This window comes from Tenrec ecaudatus, chromosome 9, assembly GCF_050624435.1.
Source record: "Tenrec ecaudatus isolate mTenEca1 chromosome 9, mTenEca1.hap1, whole genome shotgun sequence".
Taxonomy (NCBI): domain Eukaryota; kingdom Metazoa; phylum Chordata; class Mammalia; order Afrosoricida; family Tenrecidae; genus Tenrec; species Tenrec ecaudatus.
This window is the reverse complement of record NC_134538.1, coordinates 136,639,392-136,667,360: the sequence shown is the minus strand read 5'-3', so window position 1 is coordinate 136,667,360 and position 27,969 is coordinate 136,639,392. Positions and strand designations below refer to the sequence as shown.

The 27,969-nt window shown below is 45.4% G+C and overlaps 1 protein-coding gene across 6 annotated transcripts in view; it reads right to left on the bottom strand.

The window, feature by feature from the left end:
- ST7 (suppression of tumorigenicity 7) overlaps positions 1–27,969 on the bottom strand; it is a 295,831-nt gene that overhangs the window by 140,028 nt on the left and 127,834 nt on the right. For all 6 annotated transcript variants that reach the window (XR_012786131.1, XR_012786130.1, XM_075558593.1 and 3 more), the window contains exon 2: positions 1,802–1,884. Coding sequence is in view for 4 of the 6 variants with exons in the window: in XM_075558593.1 (XP_075414708.1) it covers positions 1,802–1,884 (83 nt within the window). In the remaining 2 variants the exon portion in view is untranslated. The remainder of the gene's footprint in view (positions 1–1,801; positions 1,885–27,969) is intronic.

The window sequence follows — 27,969 nt, the reverse complement described above, 5'->3', positions numbered from 1 at the left end:
GATATAAGATTGCCATCCATTATTTTCCATTTTACTTACTATTTTTTCTTCAACAATGCTGTATGATTGTTTAACAATTTTCCCCCCAAAGCATTTCAGAAATAAATACCCTGGGTAGTAAACACTCAACACTCATTCCATCAAGTCAATTGTATAGGGACCCTATAAGCAATTGTATAGTGACCCTATAAGGCAGGGAAGTCCTGTGGATTTCCAAAGATATTGTCTTTAGAGGAAGTTTCATCATTCTCTTGCGAAGCAACTGGTGGAGTTGAACTGCTGACCTTGTGGTTAGCAGCCCATTTCATAACACACTATGCCCATAATGCACTGGGGCTCCTGTGGGGAGTAAAAAGTCTCTCTAACTCCTCCCACGCAGCACAGACACGCAGAACAAACCCTGTGAGCTTCTGTTGTGTGATCTCCCAGCTCTTTTTCCTGTGCATACAACGGGGGACCCAAAAGCCCCCAAAATCTCCTCCTCCCCCAAAGCTTTGTATTTAAAATTTTTTTCCAAAACAACCTAATCACCTTCAAAGTACTCTCTATTACACTTAGTAGATTTGTCAACTCTACGATTCCATTCTTGGAAACAGTTTTCAAACTCATCTGTTTGGATGGCTAACAGCACCTCCCTCATTTTCTTTTCTTCACCTCTTCTGTCCTTTCAAGTCTCTCCATTCGCAGAAACAAAAAGAAGTCACCAGGAGTGAGGTCAGGTGAGTAAGGTGCTGTTTTTTGCCCAAAACTGACACACTAAGTTGGCTGCACGAGCAGGTATATTGTCTTGGTGGCAAAACCCATCCCCATCTGTCAACAGCAGACCTTTTTTGGTCACACACTGTTATGTAATCGTTTCGGAACCTCTACATCGAAAGCTGACCTAGTCGAACAAATTCTAAATGCACTATTCCCCTCACATCAAAGAAACAAATAAGCATCTTCTTGATTTTTTATTTCACTGGACCAGGTTTTTTAGAGAGAGGTGACAATGGTGTTTTCCACTGGCTTGATTGATGTTTGCTTTCGGGGTCATAGAGTAAGCACCATGTCTCCTCACTAGTAATGACCTTGGAAAACACGTCTGGGTCGCTTTGGAGCTGTTTCTCAAAGCACAGCATGTCTCCACTTGGTGCTCTTTTTCCTGGTCAGTCAGAACCGGAGGCACAAATCTCACAGCGACCCTTCTCATTCCCAAATCTTCCATTAAAATTCGCTAACCCAAGTTCCATGATGGTCCAGAAAACTCCCCCATCTCTTCAGCAGTCTATCATTGATCTTTGGGTACAAATGCATGAATTTTGTCAACAGTTTTTTCCATTCAGGAAGTTGACAGATGTCCAGAACAAGGTTTGTCATCAATCAATATCTCACCTTTTCTGAAACAAGAAAACCCCTTGTACATTTGAGTTTTTCCCATAACACTGTCTTTGTAAGCTGTGTTCAAAATCACAACAGTTTTTGTGGCATTTTTCTTCAATTAGAAACAAAATTTCACAGCCACACGCTGTTCTCTAAAATCAGCCATCACAAAAAAATGAGATTTGAGTGAAACTGCTTTGACAAAAAAATCCAGTGTGACCAGAAAGAACCTTCCCAGGAGATGCCACTGGGTGCACTAATTCAGAGTGAGTTGCTCGATGCTTGCCTAGTGAGAAAAGTGCCTAATATGAAAACTGCCCAGTGGAGCATTTTTCCCGATTTGGGGGGGTACCCCCTTGTACATGAACATATCCAGTACATACAATAACATATACTAGTAAACAGCATGGCATTCAATGGGAATGATTGAACCACTTACCAAAATAAGCCCTGATATTAGCGAAGAAGTGCCTGTCAGGGCCACGTAGAACTTCGGTGTTAATGTATTCAAAAACATGCTCACTGAAAGAAAAAGGAGGCAGAGAGAACAATGAATACCAGAGTACGTCAGTAAAACCAACTCTTCCATTTTCCTTTGATGCAATTCTTTCCATCTCTGATGACGGACTCTGAGAACCATAGCAAAATCTCACTAAAAATGCCTAAGCAGAACAGACCACCAGCTGCAGGTACTGCTGAGTGATTCAGACTCCTGGTCACCCCACTGTGTCAGGGTACACCTATGCTCCAGAGAGTTTTTCAATAGCTGTTTTTTGGGGGGAAATAGATTGCCAGCCTTTCTTCCAAGGTACCTCAGGTGAACTCAAAGCCCCAGACTTTCAGTCTGCACCACCTGGTACTTCCCAGTTTAACTAAGGGTTGAAGGACTAGGGGTCAAGTTACAGATTCTTTTGAAATGAACAAACAAACACAAACCTATATTATAAGAAGAAAAAGGAACTTCTTTGCCCCATCTTCCCTCCCCACTGTGCCTACGCAAAGAGCAGCTTTTTAATTTATATCTCCAAAGCATATTGAACTTTTTATGGATTCATAACTTTCAAGTTTAATCCAAAGTGGTACTCTAGCATAAAACTGAAGTCAATGGGAGAACTTGGCCTTCTCCGCCCGTGGAACGGTTGATAAAGTGCTCGGCTGTTGGCGGAAAGGCTGCCAGTTTGAAACCACCGGCTGCTCCATTAAGAAAGATGTGGCTGTCTGTTCCCATAAAGATGACACCCAAGTTCACTGGCACTGAATCAAGCTGACTCACAGTGACCCTGTCAAGGGCTTTGAGCCTGTCAATCTTGGGAGGAGTAGATAGTCTTATCTCCCTCCTGAGGCGTGGCTGATGAGTTTGAACCACTGACCTTGTGGTTGGCAGTCCAATGCTTATCCCACAGACCACCTGAGCTCCTTCCCCTGGGGGGCAGGTGTAGACTGTTGTAGTGGGGTGCAAGGGTTCAGAACCAACCTGACAGCTGTGGGCTTGTCTTGTGAGGCCAACACATCATCAGATTACAGTATGTCTACCTTAGGACAAATGGCCACCGAACTGTATCAAGTAGCTACTAAAGATTGAAATAATGCAGCAACATCTAAGAAGGAACCGCACCTTGACAAAAGTCATTATGTAGTAATAATAATTTTAAAAAGATCAACTTACTTAAAAGACTATTATACTGCTCGTCAAACTAATTAGATTCATTTTTTTAAGGTGGAAAATGGAATAGTACGTGACTCTTCATTGCTGGTACCCTTCTGGTACATGCCTGCCGCTGTATTGCTATCGCACATGGTTACTCCAGTTGTTCAATAAGGGCTACGTAGTTCACCCCAAACTCCCAACATCTTGTCAGTGCAGTGTTCCACAAATGTCTGAAGGCTTTTGTACATCATAAATACACTGTATTCATTGTCATTATGTTAGATGCCGCCCAAACGTAGACTCTATTCATTGCCAAGCAAATGCTCAGTGAGCCTTTCCTATCCCGTGACTGATAGCCCTCCCTTGACTGAGGATGTCTGTGGAAGGCCACCGCAGGCCGGTCAGCGTTACAAAGAGGCATTCGGCCGTCTATGCCGTCAGGGGAAATGGCTTTGGGTTCTGTTTTGAAAGGAGCAACCTCAGGCCAGAAAGCAAAGTAATGTCATCAAAGTAGACAGAGAAGCCGTTTCCTCATTTTGCAAATATTTCCTTCTGTGAAGGAGACCAGGGTCAGAAGTTGAAAGAACGAATCAGACCCAGCCCCCCCCCCCCTTAGACGCTCACAGACTGGTTTGAAAATAGGCTGAGAAGTGCACTGGATGGTGCTGTGCACAGGATGCTGTGCAAACAGCTCAGGCCCGGTGCGGGGTGGGGGGTGGGGGGTGGGGTCGGGAAAGAAGCCTGGGGACATTTTAGAAACTAACAGACTCACTACCATCCAGTCAATTCTGGCTCCTAGTGACCCTATAGGATCAAGTGGAATTGTCCCTATGTGTTCCGAGGCTGTACCTTCTCTACTGGAGTCAAAGCCTCAACTTTCCCCGAGTAGCTGGTGGGTTTGAATGACTGACCTTGCAGTTAGCAACCCAAAGCATCTCTCACTACACCACCAGGGCTCCTTGGGAACATCCTAAAAGGGACATGTAAACTGACTCCTGAGAGCAAGCAGGAGTTAAGCAGGTCCAAGGGGACAAGAGGGAGAATGTAGGGAGGGCAGCTCAGGCAGAAGCAGAGGCCCGTGTCAAGCACAGGGACCCAGGAGAATGGGACATTCCAGCAGCTGCATGGCCGAAGAGGGAAGGAGCTTGAGCTATGGCTCCTCCACAAAGGCACCCCCCACACACACACACACACACAACTCACCCCACCCTCCTGCCCTTGATGCATCTCTTTGAATTGTGGTCTGTCACAATCACACCATGTACCCAGGCAGTATTCACCACTAGACCTGTACATAGACACTCCGCCAGCCAGAACTTTATTCAAGGCAGGTTTAGACACACTCCCTGTCGCGTACGCTGCAACTCATGACAGGTTCTCACACAAAGGGATAGTCAACAGTTATTTGAGAGCTACAAAGAAGCATTAATACATCAGCCACAGACAGGAGGGGAGGCTGAAGTCAGGAATAGGGAGTAACTGATATTTTGCAGACTGCTGCGATTCAGCAGCCTTGCCAGGGAACAGGAGGGAAAGTTTCCATCTTATCTCAGCTGAGAGCCAGCCGAGACGCTGCATCATCAGCTCCCACGGTTGAGCCATCAGCAGGTCCCACGGGCCTTGAACTGAGGAAGGTGGTGGTCCGGACCCATGTGTCTGATGAGCAAATACTTTGCCCACACATAGAACAACGTCGATTCTTCCCAGAAAGCAGAAATGATCAGCCGAGGGCTGAAGGACAAGCAGAGGGAAGCAGAGGTGAGGTGCCTGTGTTGGCCATGAAAAGAGAGAGGGTGGGGTGAGGGGGGCAATGGTTTGGCATTTCTCAGGCAACCAGTACTCAGTGGAGGAGACATATTAGAAAACAAAACTAACAAACAAAAACAATCCTACAGCTTGTAACTACCAATATGAGGTGCCTGAAATTCTCAAATGCCCCCCTTCTTCACACTCTGAGCACCCTCACATTGCTCATTCTTCCACGTACAACAGCTGCCAAAATTGTGTTTGCTTTCGGTCTGCAGTTATGAGCATCAGGATCTGTACCACGTACAACTCGGTCGGTGGCTGTGGGCAAACCTGGCACAGAATTCTGTGAAATCCATTGGAAAAGGAAGCGGAAACGATATCCCTGCTTTCGGGGCAGCCAGTAACCCTGCGCTAACACACCTGCTGCAATGCAGAAAGCCCAGGAGGAGGCTGCTTCCCTCCTGAAAACAAGCGACCGAGTCAGTGGGGGCAAACGATTCAAGAACTGGTCGCTAAATTTAAAAAAGAAAGATAAAAAGAAAACTGAACATTCTACTCAGTTTTTTAAAATTAAGATTACTAGCCACAGAAATCAACAGTTAAAACCTATTTCCACAAAATAATAATAATTTATGAATTATGAAGGGCTCATGAGAGGGGGGAAATGGGGAGCCAATATTAAGGGCTCAAGTAGAAGGCAAATGTTTTGAGAATGATGATGGCAACAAATGTACAAATGTGCTTGACACAATGAATGGATGGATTGTGATAAGAATTGTATAAGCTCCCAATAAAAGGATTAAAAAAACCAACCTATTTCCTTATTTTGTCTAGTCACGGAGAGCTGGCTAGTGCTGGGAGAGGGAAGAGTGGGCAGTAAAGGAAAACAGAGAGACACAGAAGAGAGTGAGTGAGAGGCAGAGACACTGGCCTCACTGCAGCTAAGGGCTGGGTGAGACCATCAACACCCTGTACTTGGCCTTGTACTTTAGCTCTGTCTAAAGCTTAGAAGAAAGCAGTTTCACATTATCAGAGCATCAGCTTTCTCATTTCGATGCCATGAAGTCAAGTTCCACGATTAGATTAGGAGTTGTATGTTGCAACTGGAGGCAGGGTGGCGACTGGAACCTCATCTGCCTGCAGCCAACATTCCGATATAGTGGCGGCATGAGGCGCGTGGGGGAAACGCATAAACAGGGACCAGCGAGGGAACCAGGAGCCTTCCTGAGACACGGAGAGGCAGCTCTTCAAACAAACCCACTTCCATCGTGTCGAATCCCACTCTCGGGGACCTTACAGCCAGGGTAGAGCGTACCCCGTGGGTTTCCGAGACCGTACCTCGGCACAGGAGTAGAAAGCCTCCTTTCTCCCAAGAACTTTTTAGGCTACTTCCTCGACATAAAAGGTGAATCGATGGGAACATCCTGATAAGTGGAGAAAAGACTGATGTCGCCAAGAGTCTAATCTTGTTTGGATCCACTACCAATACTCATGGAACCAGCAGTCAAGAGATCCAACGGACCCTCCAGATTCCTTACCTCTGGGGTATAATAAGCATGGGTCTGAGTGGTTAATAAAAGGAGGAAATGTAAAATTGAAGTGAACTTGGGAGTCTTTAGCGACATACAAGTTAATTTCAAGCATGGGGGAAAGTGAGATCAAACATCACATTGCATCGGGTGGGTCTGTTGTACATGATCTCTTAACACCTTGAAAAGTAACGATGTTACTTTGAGTATAAGGTGCATCTGCCCAAGCCACAGCATTTCCAATCGTTTTATCTGCATGTGAACGTTGGGCATTGAATAAAGAAGAGAGAAGAATTGATGCATTTCAATTACGATGCAGGCAAAGAAGACTGACGGTACCATGGACTGCCAGAGGAACAAACACATTTGTCTCGGGAGAAGTACGGTCAGAACGCTCCTTAGAGGCAAGGATGGCGAGATTTTGTTTCACATAACTGGATGTGTTGTCAAGAGAGTCCAGTCTCTGGAGAAGGACGTGATTAAAGTAGACGGGCAACAAAGAGGACGGCCCCCCAAAATGGACTGACATGGTCATTGCAACAATGGGCTCGGTGAGGATGGCACAGGACTGGGCAGCATTTCATGTTGTTGGACATACGGTCACGATGAGTCAGAACGGACATGACAGCACCTAATAACAACCACCCTTGGCTGGGTTTGAATTGCCAACTTTCAATTACGAGACCTCATCGATGTTTATGTTTGTGATTTGGCACTATGTTAGAGGAAGCAAGGGGTAATGAACAAATATCTAAAAAATCAATAGTAGCAGTCTTCATCATTATTTCCTTTATTTTCAAACGAACATTTACGGAACACCTTTCACGTATCAAGTATGATACTACAGGCTAAAGCCCGATAATTCATTCACCTGCACTGTGCTGAGTTCTCACACCTCACAGGGATGCCAGGCAGAACGAGGACGAATTCTGTAGGTTTAACCGGGTTCTACTTGTTGAAGGGGTACAGAATTTGACTGGTAAGTTAGAGGGCAGTCATTCTGAGCTTTTTGTTTCACAGTAATGTGTTAGGCATTAATTAACATGGGTACAGTCACTAGTATAAGAATTCAAGAAGGTGAAACTCAACATGGACACCCGAGGATCTTGAATGGCTGCAAGATGTTCAGAAAGGGCACTACAATTCACCAACTTTATCTGCTTCCAGAGCTCCTCAACTATTAGCAAATGAAATGCAATTCCAGCCTGCTGTCATAACCCGTTATTCCACACGCTGACTTGCCCATCCTGTGAAAATAAGCTGATATAAAGTCGGAGCTGAGTGAAATATTTTAAAATAAGGAAATAAAATCTCTTTTACCTCAATCAAAGTCCCCACCTATGCCCACCATTGTGCACATTTTGATCCACAATATTTGCATGTTTCCCACAAGTCTGCTTCCATCTGGGCACGGCGTCACTTCAGCGAGAACTTAACGGGCATCAGGAACACCATGCTTCCTCACTTGTTGCTTCTCCTTGCCCTCCGCACGGCTTCCTCGGGCGCGGAGCCTTTTTCTCAGGCTTTCGAGTCTCACAATTCCTTAAACAAACCTGAGTGAGGAAAACGGCACGGACGTCTATTTTTAGGCCCTCCTAACTCATTCTGTCTACTCTTCGCTCTGCCCGTGAGGTTGCCTTGGCAACTCCACAGGTAGGCCGTTTCTGCTCCTCTGGGCATCTCACTTTGCTGGGGACCAGAGGCAAGCGCGTGCTTTCTCCTCGCAACTGTGAACCACCGTGAACGGGATTGGTGCAAACAATGAGGGGGATGGGGGGGGGGGTTGTTTCCATGGTGCCCGCTCCTGTGCTGGGACAAGTCTATTTGCCAAGCCATGACTTTCCAAAGTCCAGTCACCCACAAACAGCAATAACCCCCAAGGGCGAGGGAAGCAAGATCTGGGCACATCTGCCCTTTTCACTCACAGGCGGGCTGGCCATGAGGAGCGATGCCCTGCCCAAGAGTAAGAGAGGGCTCCCCGCAGGTCTTCTTATATTGTCAGCATGGACAGCATGTTTCCATTCAGCGTCGGAGACGCGGTTTCTTGTACATGGGTTAAAAAAGACATGTCTGCTTCTAGGAAAGCAAACCCTTCTCTGAGCTTGGCTGCAGCTTGGCCTTGTCAGGACTCGGGTCCCTCGGACCTGACCCACCGAGCCTAGAGGCTCTCGCTGTGTCTGAGTCGGCACTGAGCCTCTCCAAGAGGAACTCAGTCTGGTGAATGCTGATGATTGTCCAGGTGACAACGTGGGAGCACTTGCACAGCGGGGAATATGCCAGAGACTCAAGGAGCGCTACTGTTATTTATTGCCACCAAGTGGCCTCGGGCTCACGGGGAGGGAACTTAAAGGGCATTCATGATGGTTGGTGCGTTGGAGTCCATTGTGATGACTATTGTACTGTGATTGTTAGGTTTATTGTGCCAACTGGGCTTCCATAGGAAGGTGTGGGCAGAGTTTAATCAGGTCACAGCTTGATTAGAGGGTGATGAAATAAATGGCTTTCCAAGGCCGGCTCTCTTCCCTCTTTCTCCGGCGCTCTGCTGCCTGCGCCAGTCCTTTGCCTCAACCTTCTGCTGCGCTATTGTGGGCCAAGCCAACCTGTGGATCTTGTCCCCTGGCCCTGCAGGGTATCACTGGAGCTTGAGGCTCCATCGAACCCTGCTCCTCCACGCCTCTTGAGGATCCATCCTGATCGCTTGGCTACGCTCGACGCTACTGGCCTCTGCTAGGCCTCAACTTCTCCTCTTCCTGCTGCTGCCGCCTCATCCTGCTGGTCTTGCCTGAGGGCAGACTCCACTGTCTGCTTCCTCGACTTTGGACCAGCGGTCCAAGTGAGTTGAAGGGATTCCAGTATATTACTGTTCCACAAAAGTGAGTTGAACTGAGCCCTCTGTTCTGCTGTGTGGACTAACTATCTGCTATATTCTGTCTCACTATGTAAACCTATATACAATACTTGGTAAGGTTATTTAGATAGATAGATAGATAGATAGATAGATAGATAGATAGATAGATAGATAGATAGACAATATTATATATATTTATAATCATAAATGTCCTGGTTTTGTTTCTCTAGGGAATCCTGCCTAACACATGTACCAATTCACCTGACTGGGGGTCTTCCTCATTTCGACTGGCTGTCTGCTTTATCAAACATGGCGTCCTTTGATAGCAATGCATTTTTCCCCGACAACATGTCCAGAGTGAGTAAATTAAGAAAACCTTCAACTGCTACTCACTGATATCCTGAGAGCATCTCAGACATTCTTATGTTACCTCCATACAATAAGACCACTGCATATAACCTGCCAATCAAGTCGATTCTGACTCAGAGTGACCTGATGAGTCATTAGGTAAGACACAGGTGACCTGTTCCTTGGGCTTTCTGAGACTGTAAATCCTTATTGGGAGCAAAAAGTCTGATCTTTGTCCTACAGAACAGCTCATGGGTTTGAACTGTCAATCTTCTGGGTTGCAACCCAAAGCTTATCATACTATACCACCTCAGGTTATTGCTCTCCGAAATTAAGTCATCTCAGACTCAATCTCTATGATACGGCTCCTTTACTAGAAGTCAGGAGTCCCTGGCTGAGCTGTGCACCAAAAGTTGGGTGGGGGGAGTAGGAGTTCAAGCATAGGTGCCTCGGGGGAAAAGGACTGGGGAGCTACTTCTGGAAAAGCCATTGACTGACAATCCCCGGGAGCTTAGTTCTTCTTTTAACACACATGGGCTGTCATGGGTTTGTAATTGACTGGATGGGAGCTGGTTACTGGTTATTGGAAGCTATAGAGAACTCAGACCTCAATTTTACTGCAACAAGAATTCTCAGCCCTAAAAACAATGATACTGATTCATTCATATACCGCATTTTGAAATACAGTTAAACATTGGGTATCTACTTCCTCTGAATTTCCACTCCTATATAGGTCTTCAAGAAAAATTTATTCTTTATTTATTTTATGAATCATATGATTTGGGGGCTCTTACAAATCCTGTAACAATCCATCATTCAATAGCATTAAGCACACTTGTACATATGTTACCCACAACACTTCCAAAACATTTTCTTTCTACTTGAGCCCTTGATATCGGGACCTCTTTTTCCCCTCCCTCCCCTACCCTCATGAATCCTTCATCAGTTTTATATTATTGTTGTCATTTCATGTCTTACACTATCTGTTGTCTCCCTTCACCCACATTTCTGTTATTCACCCCTCTGGGTGCATGAGTTATAAATGCAACCTTGTGATATGTTCCCCCTTTCTCCTCCACTCCCCACCCCCACTGTCCCCATAATCTCTGAAGGTTTTATCTGTCCTGAATTCTGTGTGTCAAAAGCTCTTAGCTTTACCAATGTGTGTACTCTGGTCTAGCTGGATTTGTAAGGTAGAACTAGGTCATGGTAGTGGAGTGGGGGAGCATTCAGGAACTAGAGGAATAATGTGTGTTTCATTGGTGCTATACTGCCCCCTGAATGCATTGTCCCTTCCTTGCAAACCTTTTTTGGGGGGGTGGGAGATTGTCTACAAATGGGCTTTGGGTCTCCACTCCAACCCCTCTCTCTCACATAGATATAATTGTTTGTTTTGAATCTTTTGATACCTGATCCCATCAACACCCCATGATCACACAGGCCAATATGCTTGTTCCATGTGGGCTTATTTGCTTCCCTGCTAGATCGCTGCTTCTTTAACTTCAAGGCTTTAAGACCTCAGACGCTGTATCTTTTGATAGCTGGACACCATCCACTTTTTTTCACCACATTTGCTTATGCATCCATTTTGTCTTCAGGAAGGTGAGTATCAAAGAGTGCCAGGTTATTAGAACAAAGTGTTCTTGTGTTTAGGGAAGCCTTAAGTTGAGGCCCAAAGTCTGCTATCTTAATACTTAACATATAAATATATGTATGTTGGCCTCTATCCCTTTCATGATAAATTAATATATTTACATATATACATGCCTATAGCAATACCTCTATAAATAGCTCTTGCTTCATACTTCTTTCCTTTATTTCCTTTCACCTTCCTCCTGTCCCACTGAAAAAACATTGACACCGAGTTCATCAGCAATGTGGCAACCACACATAGGCACATTGTTGTTACTAGTTGCTATGGAGCCGTTGCTGTAGCAGTTCTTCTAAGAACCCATCTCAGTCCAGAAGCTCTACTGAAAGCTGCTTAGCATCCTTGAAACACACAAGCCTCCAATAGCTAGCGAAGCGTGGCTGCACCCGAGGTGTGGCTGGGAACTGAACCCAGGTATCCTACGTGGACAGTGACCCTTCTACCGCAGAAGCCCAGCAAACTCCTTGTTCACCACCTGGGGCTGGAGGACCCAGTAAGCACCCATCTGTTGGGTGTTGGCGTGTTCTGGAGCCGTGCGTGTTACTGTCATCTGCTTTCCATTCACACACACGACTGCATCTATGCCGATTTTCACACGTTCTACTAATTTAATTCACTTTCCTTTAACAATCCTCTGCTGACTAGTGTGTCTCATAGGAAGTTAACAGCAGGGGACAAAGAAGCAGCTGGGCGGTAAAATTCCAGTTGGAACCTAACTGAGGGATTTATTTTCAACATATTCACCAAAGGTGGGGGACTTAATTTTCTTTTCTCTCCAGGAGAAAGTGATCACATTGCATCTCATCTGCCACCGTCTGGGTCAGGGCGCATCACGCAGGATAAGACGCCATAGGAGCAATCACCAGACTAGCCAGTAGCTTTGCTTTCAGCTGTCCCAAACATCCCGTTGTCCAAAGTAGGCCCTTGGCTTGGTTGTTTTCAATTCCAGGAACTGGACTTGGCTTTGTGTTTGTGCCAGATGACGTGACTATTGCAGAGGATGCCTAAACTGGTCTCCCCAGGTTTAAGGCTGGCAATAGACTTGAAGGTGTATATTGCAAATGCGCTGCACTTTCAACAGCATCCACAGATAAACAACAACAAAAATCCAACAGACCCTGCAGCCCCAATTTTTTCCCATATTGGGAAGCCTGGTTTTCGCTTTCAAAATTCTATCAAAAGATGTATGGAAATCCCAGCTCTATTCCTACTGTCGACTACTCATGCTTGTCAAGCCTTGCGGGCATAGTGGGTTAGTCTTCCGACTGTTAGCAGCCAGGTCAGGCTTTCAAATCCCCTTCAAGATTCACCGCCTGGGAAACCACGGGGCAGGTCTGCTCTGTCCCAGGGAGCTGCTGAATTGGAAGAGACTCGATGGCTGTGAGTTTGGGCTGCACTGGGAATGACCCGTTCACCAGCAAAGCTTCAAAATGACACATTTTGTTCGGCGCCATCAAGTCAGCAGCGAGCCTGTGCACAGCCCAATGAACCACGGCACGATCCTGAGTCACTCCTGCTACTGCAGTCACGGTGTCGACCCATCTGGTCGAGGCCTTTCCTCCTTTCGCCGCCCCTCCACTTTACCAACCATGATGTCCTTCTCCAGGGACTGGTCTCTCCTGACAATATGCCATCCTTGCCTCTCAGGAGCACTCTGGCCTGACTTCTTCCAAGACCAAGCAGTTCGTCCTTTCAGCGGTGCCTGGTCCTTTCAATATTCTTCTGTGGCAGCACAATTCAAATGCATCTGTTCTTCTGCTGTCGTCCTTATTCAGTGTGCAATCTTCAGGTGCGCGTAATGCAAAGGAGAATCCTTAGCTTGGGTTAGGGCCACCTCAGGCCTCAAAGTGACATCCTGGCTCTTCAATATTCTAAAGAGGTCTTGTGCAGCAGAGTTACCTAATGCAATACCTCTTTTAATCTCTTGATTGCTGTTTCCCCCCCAGCCCCCCCCCCACCCTCCAGCAGCACTGTCAGTGCTGGCATTGTGGCTGTGAGGCTGGAAGCTGGACCACTGGTATTTCAGATACCAGAAGGATCACCCAGGATGGACATGGTTCAACAGTTTCCAGACTAGACAGACGTGGAAGAAAAGTCTAGTGACCTACTTCCAAAACTTGTTCAATGCTAACCTTATGATTCACAATAGAATAGTGTCCAATACAGTGCTAGAGCACTATCTATGGGTCCCTTAGATCAAAAGGCACCCAGAATGCGCAATGGCCACAATAGGTCACAGAACAGATTCAATCTGTTGTCCTTGGGATCACTAAGAATCAGAGCCAACTCACTGCAACTAACAACAACACAGCATCCTGATGCTTGAGGACATTCTGATTTATTTCCTTAGAATGGATTCCTGAAAGCACTATTCGCGGGTCAAAGGTCACAAACATTCTAAGCCCTCCGTAAGAGTTTCAGAGCACACGCCCATTAGACGCAGTATTGTGTCTGGCCAATTATTTAACAACCAGGAGGGGAATAAGGCATTTCTTGGATAACTCACTTGACATTTTGGTCAGGGTCTTACATTTTTTAAGGAACTATTGGTTCATATTCTTTGCCTATGTCTCTCATGTTAAAACACAAAGGTGTCCCTTCGAGAACTGAGGTGCACCTGACTCATCGTGGTTTCGTTCAGTGGCGAGTACAATCTGGGCAAGAAATCAGGAAGGCGAGAGAAAAGCCGATGCACTTGAATCAGCTGCTGGCAAAGAATATTGAAGATCTCGTGGACGGCGGCCAGTAAAACGAACGGATCTACAGTCAGACTCTTCTTAGAAGGCAGGATGGTGCGCTTAGTGAAGCAGAGGGACGCCACACAGTGGAAAGCCCTCAGTGAGATGCATGGACCCACGGCTGCAGCAATGCGCGCAAATACTGGCACACAGGCTCCTGAGCATAGGGCCAGCAGACATGAGAACGGCAGCTCACAACAACGCCACAACACCTCCTCGCGCTCTGTGATCCCGAAGGGGCACCTGCGAGTGTCTGACGGCATGCAGAAACTAACAAAAAGAAAACCCCCTGACTACACGGAGTTTCACAGGGCTTCTGCCCAACTGCCCGGCACCCAGTGTGGGCAGAGGCGTGCCTTTACATGGCGTTACTGCAGGTGCAAGTGCCTGTTGAAGAATAAAAACCAGGCGTGGGACAGAAACCATTGCCAAGGAGCTACTTTCCGGCCTCCGTCACAGCCAAATCAGATCCAGGGATGGAAAAGGAGAGAGCAACTGCTTTGAAATAAAACAACCAACTTCTGAAAACAGACGGAAGGAACAAAGTCACTGAAACGACATATTTGGGAGGAAATCCCCCTTGTAGAGACCTTTGTGGTTAAAGCAAGTAGTCTACCACAATTCAGTATAAAACAGAAGTTCTTCCTCTGTTGTCTCTGATTAGTTTGGGAACTTTTGCTTGATTCTGTCTTTTCTTTTACAAAACTGGCATAGACTTGTCTCTTGCCATGAGGGAGCTTCAGCAGGTTAAGGGAAAAAACCATTACCTTGTAATTCTATTTGTCCACAAACTGTTTTGAACCCCCTGTGTTTCTCAAGACTTTATCAGAAATAACTGCTATGAACTGACTTCAGGTTTATACTAGGCAGATGCTACGAAATCTATAAAGGACACGAGTGGACACACCCTGATGGCAGATGTCTGTTCTAAAATTGGGTCCAGAATTCCAAAATAATATCCTAATACTGATCTGCCCCTGTCACTTTGAATAGAAGTGAAAATATAAGATCTACTTTTACTGCCAAATAAAAATATATAAAAAAGAAAAAATTAAAAAGAAACAAATGTGTCCTGCCTAGAAGGATAGAAAATGCTATATCATAATTGTAAATGGCTGAGGATTTTCATTGATACTGAAACTTGGTTCCCATCTGATTAATAACAACATAATAACCATAGTTAACATTTCTTCTTTTTTCTTCCTTCTTTTTCTTAAAATAGTTTCATTGGCAAACTCAAAACCTTCCTCTAGTTCTTGAACGCTTCCTCCCCTCCCAATTATCATGATCCCAATTCTACCTTGCGGACCTGGTTATACCAGAGGATGCACAGCGGTGCAGTAGGGATCTGGAAACACAGGGAATCTAGGACGGATGAACCCCTCAACACCCACGGTGGGAGTGAGTGGCGACACTAGGAGGGAAGGGAGAACCAATCTTGGAGATCTATGTGTAACCTCCTCTCTGGGAGAGGGGCAATGGGAAGGTGGGTGAGGGAAGACGCCGGGCAGTGTAAGATAAGATAAAATCATTATTTATAAACTATTAAGGGACCAGGGGGAAGGGGGGAGCAGGGAGGGAGGGGAAGGGAGAAAATAAAAGGAAACCGAGCTGATTTCAGGAACCCAAGTGGAAGGCGAATTTTGAGAATGACGAGGGCAATGAATGTATAAGGGTGCTTTGCTCAATTTATGTATGTATGGATTGTGATAAGAGTTGTATGAGCCCCAATGAAATGATTTATTAATTTTAAAAAGTTTCATTGGCATATAATCTGCATATCAATAGTTCAATCGTATTGAAGAGAGTTGTACAATCAGTACCATAAGCTACTTTAGAACACACCACATTTAACATTTAATTAAAATACCAGGCAATGGGCTAAATGCTTTACGTTGGCTGTCTTTAATTTTCACAACAACCATTGATAATAATTCCACCTAGTTTTACAGACAAGGAAACTAAAGTCCCTTGCCCAAGACCAACTACACAGCCTGAAAGTGGCAGAGACTGGCATAAATCGGTGCAAACTGCCAACGCCCGAGCATCAATCACGGAGGATCCACTGGATGGCTCCCATGGCGCTGTCATTGCGGGTCCGTGTAAATTCATTTGAACAGAGTGTGCATCCTAGGTGTCCCCAGTCGGATCATTCTTGTCCCTCGTGCTCCCCTCAGCAGACCGGCCCTCCTTTCACTGACCTAGGCATTCAGCTGTCCCCCTCCCCCATGCACCACCACCTCAGTCATCTTTCTACCACATCACAACTGAGGCGCTCCAGCTTAAAGATCATGAACAAGAGGCGCAACCCAAAACAGATGAAGCCCCATTAGTCCCGAGATAGCAGGTGCCGTCGTCACAAGGGCAGACGTCTAGTACCAGAAACCGCTCCTGATGCCTTCTCCGGTGACTGCATTCACATGGATGACACAGTGTTCGCATCTCTGCTCCGGAATGTGGCCCTGCGGACCCAAATAGCTTGTTGTCCGTGATGCTTTCCCATCATCTGTCCCTGTCCTCTACATAGCTGCTAGATAATTCTCGACATTCCATTCCCTCACCGCCCCGTCTGATTACTGCGTGATACAGGACGATGGAGAAGGGAACCAGCACCAGGCAGCTGGCACCCAGCAGTTTGCCCTACTGGGCCGGCGCCATATGCTCACAGGGAAACCATGCCTGCCCTCGTTTCTGGGCTGAAGACGGAGCGGGTACAACACTCTTATCTTTTTCTCTCGGGAGCCCGGAGAGAAATCTCACTGTGAATATAGAGCATACTTAATATTCTCTGTATTGTTTGCTAAGTATACATAAGAGTCATGTTCCTAACAAGACTGGGGACTGCCCAGTTCCCAAGCTCGTTCTAATTCCTCCATAGTCCTTATTACAGTAGCAAAAACAGAACAGCTATTCAGTAAATACTTAATCAATACCTCGCTTTCTAGATCATGCTGAAATATAGCCTGTCAAGAGATCTATGTGGTACTACAAGCTGAGTAACTGGCTAGTTTAAGCAAAGCATCGGATTGTCCACATCATTTCCGCCTGCCCCCCCTGCTCCCCCCCTGCTCTCCCCTCCCAATCCCACGGTTGATCCCACCTCACTACAGGACAGAGTAGAATTGGCTCCTGGGTACCCAAGGCGTTACAGAAGTAGACTGCCACATCTTTCTCCTGCAGAGTGGCTGGCTGGTTTGAACCACTGAACTGTGGGTTATCAGCCAATGTTTTAACCACTGTGCCACCAGGCTCCATCAGGGCTTGGCAAGCTTCAAGCCGTGGGCCAAGTCCAGTGCACCACTTGTCTCAGTAAATCGAGTTTTACTGATGCTCCCTCCTTTACTTATGGTCTACAAGCACTTTGATATGAAGATTGCAGAGCTGAATAGTCAGGCAAAGATTACAAAGCTGAAATCATTTACGATCTGGCTCCCTGGAGAAAGAGTTCCACACCCCTAGTCTACATCAGAAGTAGCCCTGGTGGTCCAGCGGTTAAAGTGCTCGTCTGCCAATGACAATGTCGGCTGCTGACCCACCAGCCATTCCAAAGAGAAAGAAACTACAGGCAATCTCCTATAAAGATCTGCAGCCTCAGAAACCCTACCACACACTTCTCCTTTGTCCCAGGCTGGCTGTAAGTCAGAATCGACTTTCTGGCAATGGGCTTGTTTCTTTTGCGGTCTGCATTACACAAAAGTCGTACTTCTTTAGTGTTTTCTATTCAAGTACTCCGGTAGTTTTGCCTAAAGGCAGAAGAAAATAACCACATACTGCAGGGGCGTCTGAATCCCAATTTAAGAGATAACGATTCACATGATCATTTGCCTTTTCAAATCCTTCATGGTGAGACATCAGCATTCCAAAGACATTACAACTCTCAAAACTTTTTAAAGGTTATAGTTGCAGCCTGGTGAACGTTCTTTGCAATATTCTCAATTCTGGTAGATAACTTTGGAGAGAGGATTTTATTGTTTATAGTAACCCCCCCAAAAAATGTTAGGCACAATCTACAACTTACCCCATCTACGACATGGGATAAGTAGTTGAAGTGCGTGTCACTGGTTTTTATCATGAGTAAACCTACAGTTACATACTAATGAAGCTATTCCTTTTATATGGCTGCGGATAGGTTCAGATATCTGGGGCAATGTTGAGTTTTATGTGTGAATTTGGCCAGAATATAATCCCCAGCTATTCAACCAAGCACTGATTTTGGTGTTAGTAAGAAGCTATGTACCAAGTGTGGTTGAAGTCCACAATCCATCCGCGTTAAGCACAGCGAATGAGAAAACAAGAGGAGGCCTGGTTCGGTCGGTCGAAAGGTCTCAAGAACTAAGGCTTTTCTGAGCAGAAGACAGTCCAGCTGTGGCTGGACGCTTCAAGAGTCCCTTGCGCTGCCCGATGGTCTTCCCTAGGACTTCAGTTGCAGAGATGCCCCAGCAGTCACAGAGGCTTTAAAATGGGTCTGTGACCAAATTACACTTGGGAGCTTCTTGCATCCTTCTGATGCAGTGTTCCATTCAGTTGCAAACAGGATCACCAGGAATCAGAACCCACTGCCTGCTCCTAACAACAACCAGCACATGCACGCACGCGGGACCTCGAAAAGGTCAAGGAGAAATCCCATTGCCTTTTCATTCCATTCCCCCCAAACGCTTGGAGGCCCTCTCTCCTACATCTATAGGAGTCTTAATGAGTTGCACCTTGAGGGTTAACCACCAGAGCTGCAGTCCAAGTGCACCAGTGTTTGCACGGGGGAAGGACAAGGCGTTGGGCCCCGTAGAGATTGACAGCCTTAGAAACCCAGAGGGGTCATTCTACTCTGTCCCACAGGGTCGACGGGAATCAGAATCGACTCAGAACGTTTTATACTTCACACGCACAGGGGATAAGAGGAGACTCAAAAAGTTTGCGGGAAAATGGAGTTAAGAGATAATGGAGTATTTCCTTAAACGTTCTGAAGTCTCAGTACATATGCATTTTTTTTGTGGTGGTTAGTTGCCACCAAGTTATTTCCAGTTTTGGTTTCTGGTGGAATCTGACTGAGCTATTGAAGACAGGTGGAGGAAATAAGAATTCAATCTTAGTATATTTACAATGATAATTCTATAAAGCAACCCCCTTCGATGAAAACATCTGCTTAGAAATGAAACCTGTTTGACAACCATTCTCACCATGGATTTGCTTCTGTTGGGATTTACACAATTCTAACCCAATTCTAACAGAGATAAAGCTCCCTGGCTTAAGTAGGGAAGTCTGTTGTAAGACATTCACAATGGTTTTCCCTGCACAAATTAAGGAGTAACCACTCAGCTATAGTGTTTTAACACCTACAATTACACTATTTATGACTGGATGAGTATTCCAATTAAAAGCCTATCATTTGAAATCTTCAAACTTACTAGCTGAAGTCATTCTATGAATATGATGAGATTTTGTTCATATGTTTTCAGACTCTAGGAATTAATACATGGGAATTGAGAGAATTCTTAGTTCTTAAGGAATCATGGGAATGTATCCTAAGATAATAATGGATGTGTGCAAATATTTATCTCCCAAGATACCTCTGTAAATGTCTTATTGTTCAAGAAAAACTACCTAAATATCTAAGAAGAAAACTAGTTCAATATCATCTATCTATGAAATAGAATGAGCAGTCCTGGTGGTACAGCAGGTTAAGCACTAAGCTACTAACCAGAAGGCCAAAGCTTTGAATCCCACCGCTGCTCTGGGAGAAAAAAATAAACCCATCTCCTTCTGCACATTTCACCCTGTGGAACAGTTCTAGATTCTCTGAGTCAGAATGAACACAAGAGCAGGGGGTTCCACTTGATTTAAATAGCAGACCAGTACGCAGCCATTAAAATGCAGGTTATAGATGATGTAGGAAGACGACATCAAAACAGTACACGGTGTAATCAAGTACAGTCTGCCCCCATCTGTAAAAGCTTGCGCGTTGCACACTAGCCCGCAGAGGAGGTGACGGCATACGTGTGCAACACGCAGTGCAGAGAGAGAAGTGTGGGACGAGACAAAGCTGACATTACACTAACGATCACCTCCGAACGGCACAACTCGGAGGGACTGTTTGTTGGCTTCCCAATAGACTTGACAATTTTTAGCTTCTACAAATGTTCCTGTTTGTTGCTGTTTTATTTTTGAACTGGAAAATGTTTTATTGTGTATATTTTTGCCATAATTAGAAAAAATAATTACACGAATAACAGTGACTACAAGGAGGAAGAAAACGTTCAAGAATTGAATGTGATTTTTAAAAAAGGATTGATTATGGTGATAATTGTACAACACTTCTTGACATGATTGAATTATTGAATTGTATGACAAGCTAATAATTTTTTTGCTTTTAATAATGATTTTTAAACATTTTCTTAGGGACGCATACAACTCTTATCACAATCCATACATACATCAATTGTGTAAAGTACATCTGTACATTCTTTGCCCTCATCATTTTCAAAGCATTTGCTCTCCACTTAAGCCCTTTGCATCAGGTCCTCTTTTTTCCCCTCCCTCCCCACTTCCCCTTCCTCATGAGCCCTTGATAATTTATAAATTATTATTTTGTCATATCTTGCCCTGTCCGATGTCTCCCTTCACCCCATTTTCTGTTGTCTGTCCCCCAGGGAGGAGGTCACATGTAGATCCTTGTAATTGTTTCCCTCTTTCCAACCCACTCACCCTCTACCCTCCCAGTATCACCCCTCACACCCCTGGTCCTGAAGGTATCATCCACCCTGAATTCCCTGTGCCTCCAGCTCCTATATGCACCAGTGTATATCCTCTGCTCTATCCAGACTTGCAAGGTAGAATTCAGATCATGATAGCTGGGGGGGGGGGGGGGGCGGGGGAAGCATTTAGGAACAGGAGGAAAGTTGTATTCTTCATCGGTGCTACATCGCACCCTGACTGACTCATCTCCTCCCTTAGACCCCTCTGCAAGAGGATCTCCAGTGGCTGACAAATGGGCTTTGGGTCTCCACTCTGCACTTCACCCTTCATTCACCATGGTAAGATTTTTTTGTTTTGATGATGCCTTATACCTGATCCCTTCGACACCTTGTGATCGCACAGGCCGGTGTGCTTCTTCCATGTGGGCTTTGTTGCTTCTGAGCTAGATGACCGCTTGTTTACCTTCAAGTCTTTAAGATCCCCCAGGCACTATCTCTTTTGATAGCGCGGCACCATGTACTTTCTTCGCCACGTTTGCTTATGCACCCATTTGTCCTCAGCGATCGTATCATGGAGGTGTGCACCCAATAATATAATTTTTTGTTTTTTGATGCCTGATAACTGATCCCTTCGGAACCACGTGATCGCACAGGCTGGTGTGTTCTTCCATGTGGGCTTTGTTGCTTCTGAGCTAGAAGGCCGCTTGTTTATCTTCAACCCTTTAAGACCCAGACACTATCTCTTTTGATAGCCGGGCACCATCAGCTTTCTTCACCACATTTGCTTGTTCACCTGGTTTGGCTTCAGTGGTTGTATCGGGAGGGTGAGCATGATAGAATGCCAATTTAATAGAAGAAAGTATTCATGCATTGAGGGAGTGCTTGAGTAGAGGCCCAAGGTCCTTCCGCCACCTTAATACTAAACCTATCGATATAGGCACATAGATCTATTTCCCCATCCTCGTATATATATTTGCATATGTACATGTGTTTGTCTAGACCTCTATAAATGTCCTTTGCCTCCTAGCTCTTTCCTCCATTTCCCTTGACTTTCCTCCTGTCCCACTATCATGCTCCGTCCCCACCTGGATTTCAGCTATACCTCTTCGTGACCTTACCCTGATCATGCCCTACTAGGCCTGCCACACCCACCTTACCACCAATTTGGATCCCTTGTTGTTCCCTTGTCCCTGGGTTTGTTAACACCACTTCCTTACCCCCTACCTCCCCCTATCCCATGTCCCCCCGGAACTGTCGGTCCCGTTATTTTTCCTCCAGATAGTTCATCCAGCCTATCTTATTTAGACAGACCTACGGAGATAATAACATGCACTAGGACAAGACAGAGCAAAACCAAGCATATTTGTTGCTGTTTTGTTTTGCTTTTTAACCAGAGGAAGAAACGGTTTTCAAAGTGTGGCATTAAACTAGAAACCATACGTAATTACCTTTGAAGGTGAGACTGCCTGAAACTATCATTCTATACATTTTACATTTTCCAGGGTGTTACATTTTTTACATAATCATGTATTATTTTTGTAATCAGAAACTATACAGTTTTTTTATTGTGTCTTACTTAAATGAAAAAGATATTTCCTAAAGCTAGAATTTTAGGGTAAGTTTTAAAAAGAACAATTCAGTTTATTTTTGTTTGAAGCAAAAGAATGCACAGGATTAACACAAATAGTAATCACAATAAAATTCTCTGCCATTATTATGTCATTTTTCCTTTTTTTAAATTTTGTTTTTGTGTGTTTTGTTGCTAAATCTTTTTTCCAGGAGATTAAAGAACCAAAGTATTAGAGATGTTTATGTGTAGAAGGCCCTGGTGGTGTAGTGGACTAGGCATTGGGCTCCTAACCACACGGTCAGCAGTTCGAACCCATCAGCCGCTCCTCAGAAGAAAGATGAGGCTTTCTTCTCCAGGGAAGTTATAATGCTGCAGAGACCACAGGCCTACTCCGTCCTACAGGGTCGTAGGAGTCAGAATGGACTTGATGGCAGTGAGAGTGGGGGATAGTTAGTCGTATCTGAATTCCAGGTTTAGGAAGAGGGTACATAAACATGGAATCGTTTTTAGCGTTCACAGCGCTTCTAACTTGAAACCAGTGCTTTGCGACTGCGTAGGAATAACACATGCATTCACGGACGAGCCTAAAAGGCTACTCTGAAGGCAAAGGAGATGCATGTAGGCAGCCAGCTTTCATTGGTACAGTCTGCACCAAGACACACCACCCACCCAAGCACCATCACCATCCGTCAGTGTCACAGTGGGCTGCTGCCATGACTTAATTGCTGAGCTATTGCTAATTAGAAGACAAATGAAACAGTCAAAGAGAACTCACCCCAACCAATTAACTAAAAGAATAGGCATTAATTGTCCCAGAATGCCCCGTATCTGCCAATTCGAACTCGATCACCCATCAAGGCAGCTATACAACCATGGCTCTTTTTTGTCCCATTCTTTTTCAAGCTTCCCAATAGTCAGGCTGGTCCTGGCACAGAGCATCCATCTTCGACCACGTAGCTGGCACCCAGCTCCTTCAGCGGGGCATGCGTTCCTCGGCCTGACCCTGGGCTTTGAGCAGCACTGTTGACATATGTAAGTGACTGCATGGTAATAAATTGGCAATGGGATAATAACTCCATTAGAAAGGACAAAAGCAGTGGAACTTGGATGCACGGCGCATATTATAACCCACGGCGTCCAATGGATCGGTGTCTGCAGATGGCTGGGGAGAGCAGCACGCTTAATCTGCAATGCGCCTCCAACTACGGTAGTAAAACATGATGACAGTCCTGGACAGCCTGATCTTTCCGTTTCAACGGGAAAACCGTTGAAAGCCCACTTGCATCTCTTCTACATTGAGGCGCTACAAATTAAGTACCGGATTCTGTATCAATGTTCACGTGTATGGAACTATTATAAAAACAGAGCTCCAATGACAAGTTCTTCCCTCCATCCTTGTACTCCTTCCGGCCGTAAGAAGATGGCTTCTAAGAAAAGACCAGGGGGTCAGGCTTGCTCTCTTGAAGGCCAATCATTTTTTTAAATCATGTTATTAGGGGCTCATACAACTCATCACAATCTACACATACACCAATTGTGGAAAGCACATTTGTACATTCATTGCCCTCATCATTCTCAAAACATTTGCTCTCCACTTAAGCCCCTGGCATCAGCTCCTCCTTTTTCCCCTCCCTCCCCACTCCCCGCTCCCTACTCCCCAGTCTCGACTCCCTCATGAACCCTTGATAATTTATAAATTATTATTTTATCATATCTTACACTGTCCGACGTCTCCCTTCACCCACTTTTCTGTTGTCCATCCCCCCAGGGAGGAGGTTACATGTAGATCCTTGTAATCGGTTCCTCCTTTCCACCCCAGTCTCTTTTTAACCTCTGCCACCCGGTGCCGCTGTGGGAGAAGCCTCTTTGCCCCACAGCAAGGAAGCGGGAGAGGAGCCCTCACCACCTGTCACCCAAGTCTTCTAGCCACGCCTCCCTGAAGGCTCTGCGATGTTCACCTGCGCCAGGCACGCCTGCACCCCTCAATTTCTGCGTCAGTGTTATCTCGACCAGAAGCGAGGGCTGGAGATTTCTCGGCAGCGTTTAATGTGTCCCAGAATGGTGTGTCTCTGCTCATCCAGAGAAAGTTTCCACCCAGTGCCATCCAGCAGAGGCACTGATCCTGTGGCCAAATTTATGGGTGCAGGCACTGCCACTGTAGGAGCGGCTGGTGCTGGTGCTGGTCTTTGGCAGCCTTATCATTGGTTATGCCAGAAACCCTCCGCGGGAGCAGCAGCTGTCTGCATAGGCCAGCTGGAATTTGCTCTGTCTGAAGCTCTGGATCGCTTCTGTTGGACGGTGGCTCTCTTGATTTGTTGGCCATGTAGCAAAGACGAATGGCTAGCGACGCTGGCACTCGTAATAATGACGGAATGGAGATGATTCTGTGGCTCTGACTGGGACTCTGAAAGCTGCCGTGTTGGTGTCATGGAAACGTGCGATCTTTCCAAAGTCATCTCATTCAAAATAAAGAATACAAAGGCCGAGAGTACCATGACCACAGTGCCACAACCTAACCGACAGGCAAATACGTCAGCTACCGGTATCTCGAGTTCTTTGGAGAGGCCTTTGGCGGGGGTTCTAGCTGGCAGGCTGCTGTTTATTGTGTCTAGTGTTGGCTTCTTGAACTTTATCCAATAGCAGTAAAAGGTTTGGGAGGTTTAATCTCTCAAAGTCTTATTAAAACAAAAGCCAATTACTCGGTCTCATTATTTGAAGTCACAGATGGATGTAATTCCCTCTCCTCCCCACCCCTTTATTTTCTCACGGCTGGGTGGGTCAGAAACGGGGTGGATGCAGTCTGCTTTTCTTGGCAGGGGACTAGCCAGGAGAGAGAGACACGCCATCCAGACCAGGTCCAACAGGGAATGTATATTAGAAATCACATCATATCTATGTGTTGTATCAGTTCAACATTTAAGGAATCCTGATGCTACAGTCGGATAGGCGTCACGCTGTTGCCCTAAAACGTTAGCAGTTGGAAACCACCAGCCACACCATGGGAGAAAGATGAGGCAGTCTGGTTCCCTGAAGATTCACAGCTTCAGAAGCCCTGTGGAGTCGTTCTAGTCTGTCCAAAAGGACCACTATGCGTCAAAATCGACTCAACCGTCATGGGTCTGACAGCATTAATACAGAACTGCTCATTTAAATTAACTAGGTTTTTAAAATTTTTTAGATGGATTAGGGCCAAAAATCAATATAACGATTTGCTGACAAGACTATTAGCTATATTTTTCCACAGTGCTCATTTTTCTTTGAAATAGCCTAAGAGAACATGATGGTAAGAAAAGTCTGAAGTTATTTATGACTGGTTCCTGGAAACTAGAAAGTACATTGTCTATATGTTCAATAAAGATTTGTACAGAGTTTATTATGGTCCAGACACAGTTCTGTATATTCAACAAATAATAGCTCATTTATTTCTCCCCACCATGCTGGGAGGTGGGCTGATTGGACAAATGAGGAAATAGAGAGAGAGAAAAGTTAAAAGTCATCCAAGTAGATATTGGTAGAAGTAGGGTTTAAGACCTGGTAGTCAGCTTTCCACGCCTGTAAAGAGCTATGGTCTTAGAAACCCAATGGGGCAGTTCTGTTCTGTCCTCGATGGGTTTGCGATGAGTTAAAATAGAATTGATGGCAGTGAATATTTTTTCAATACTATTATCATTGTTGTTCCAGATCCAGAGTTTATGTCTCATGGAAGCAAGATCCAAGAGAGCAAAATATGCATTGCCCTGGGTAAACCTGCTGTACAAGATGCCTTTAGAGTATAGAAAAGCAAAGATTTTACTCTGAAGATGAAGATGCACCTGACTCAAGTCATGATATTTTCACTTGCCTCAAATGAGTAAGAAAGACCAAAGGAGAATCGATGAGATTAAATTACAGCTCTGGCAAAGAACACTGAACGTATCATGGGCTGCCAAGAAGACAAACAAGACGTCTTGGAAGAAGCATGGCTAGTGCACTCCCTAGAGGTAAGGCTGGTGTGACGGCATCTTAAACACATTGGACATGTCCTCATGAGAGATGAGTCTGTGGAGACGGACATGGTGCTTGGTCAAGAAGAGGGGCCGTGGACAGGAAGAAGACCCTCACCCGATGGAGTGACAGAGAGCTGCGACAATGGGCTCAAACACAAGGGCCCTTGGGAGGGCGGCACAGGACCGGGCAGGGTTCCCTTCTGCTGTGCGCCGGCGTGCTGTAGGTCAGAACTGATTAAAAGGCACCTCGCAGCAATAACAAGAGTCACCATGCTGCCTTTCCAATGCATGCCAGCAAGTTTCTGCCACTGTTAGGCAACTGTTAGCAGTAACTGTGGACATTCCCCAAGAGGCGGGAAGATGAAAACACCAGACAAAGTATCTGCCCCTATAAAAGTCCTCCTCAAGCATTTGGATCACTTGTCTAAATAAGAGTTCTACCTCATCATGTCCCAAATTGCCCTTCACTGAAATCACGCCTTTTTTCCTCCCAAACAAAAAACACAGGCATGTAACATACTAGAAATTTAATTTTCACTTAAGAAGTCATGGGCTATTGTTTTCACTCCAGCATGTCAAGACTGCGGGTCCCCAAACTTGTCTGGCCTACAGTAATTGTTCAGAAAGAAAAATTACCCGGTGCCCCCTGACAATTAGACACCTTTGTCCTCTAAGCCACCGATAATCCAGGATCAAGTAGAGCTACCTTCTGTTGCAGCCCCCCAGCCCACCGCTTCAGCACAATATTCAGGGGGTGGTATGGCCCACTCTGGGAAACCCTGAGTTAGATCTTCCTCATGCATTTAAAATGCTAGACAGCATTAGGTTGGGAGGAGGCTTAGGGATATGGTAAAATAGCTGACTGGTTTCTTCCATTATTTATTGAAGAGTTTCTTCCTCTCTTTCTAGGTCTCATTCTAGTTACCTGCCTAGCCCCTGATCCTTTGTGGGTCTTCTTCCCACCAGGACTTCATAAAGGCAAAAGCCCAGTCCGAAGTCTCCCTTGGGTTGTCAGCACTGCCTGTCTGCAGTTCACAAACTGTTGAATTGTATGATCTGCAAATTATATGCCGATAAACTTGTTAAAAATAACTTTTAAAAACAGAAATAATAATGATGATGGAAACTTTTTTTTTTTAAAAGGAGGATATTTATTTGCAATGAGTCCTGAAACAATAAAGCAGAATACTGCTGATTTTTTTAACCTCAACAGGAGAAAAGAAAACGCAGTCTTGGAGCTTCGTTCTTGCCATGCTTCCCCTTTCTTTGCCTCAAACCCATGCTGCGACAGTTTCTCAGGTGCTCTGATTGCCCTTTGTCACTGCTCCCGGTGACTGCACACAGCTGAGACCGTGGGCACCACTTGGCAGACTCACCTGATGCCCAGCAGTGTGGCGTAGAAGGGATCAGTTCTCCCTGGCCACATCCCAAGCAGTGCCAAATCAAACGCACCCAATGGGTAATTAAAGTTCCGGCTCAAACGCCCAGCATAGAGTGTCAGCAGGCTTCCTCCATGCATCCCTGGCACACAGCAAGATGTAACCTTGAGTTTAGTTTTAAACCTTGTACTTGCTGCATTGGGAGTTTTATAGAAAACAAACCCCAAAAAGGAGTGAATAAAAGCAAAAATAGATGTATTTCAAGGGGAAAATGGCAGTAAGTGGGAAAACATGCACTTCTGAGTTAAGTGTCTGTTACTAAGCAGATCTTGATAACTTAACTTGCCTGATTTCTAGGAGAGCTGAGTAGAAAACTTGACCTGAAACATTAGGGAAGGCCATGTTCAAAAGAAATCAATTCTGTTCTTCCTGTCGTCTAGAATCTGTAAGTCAGCCAGATATAGAACAACAC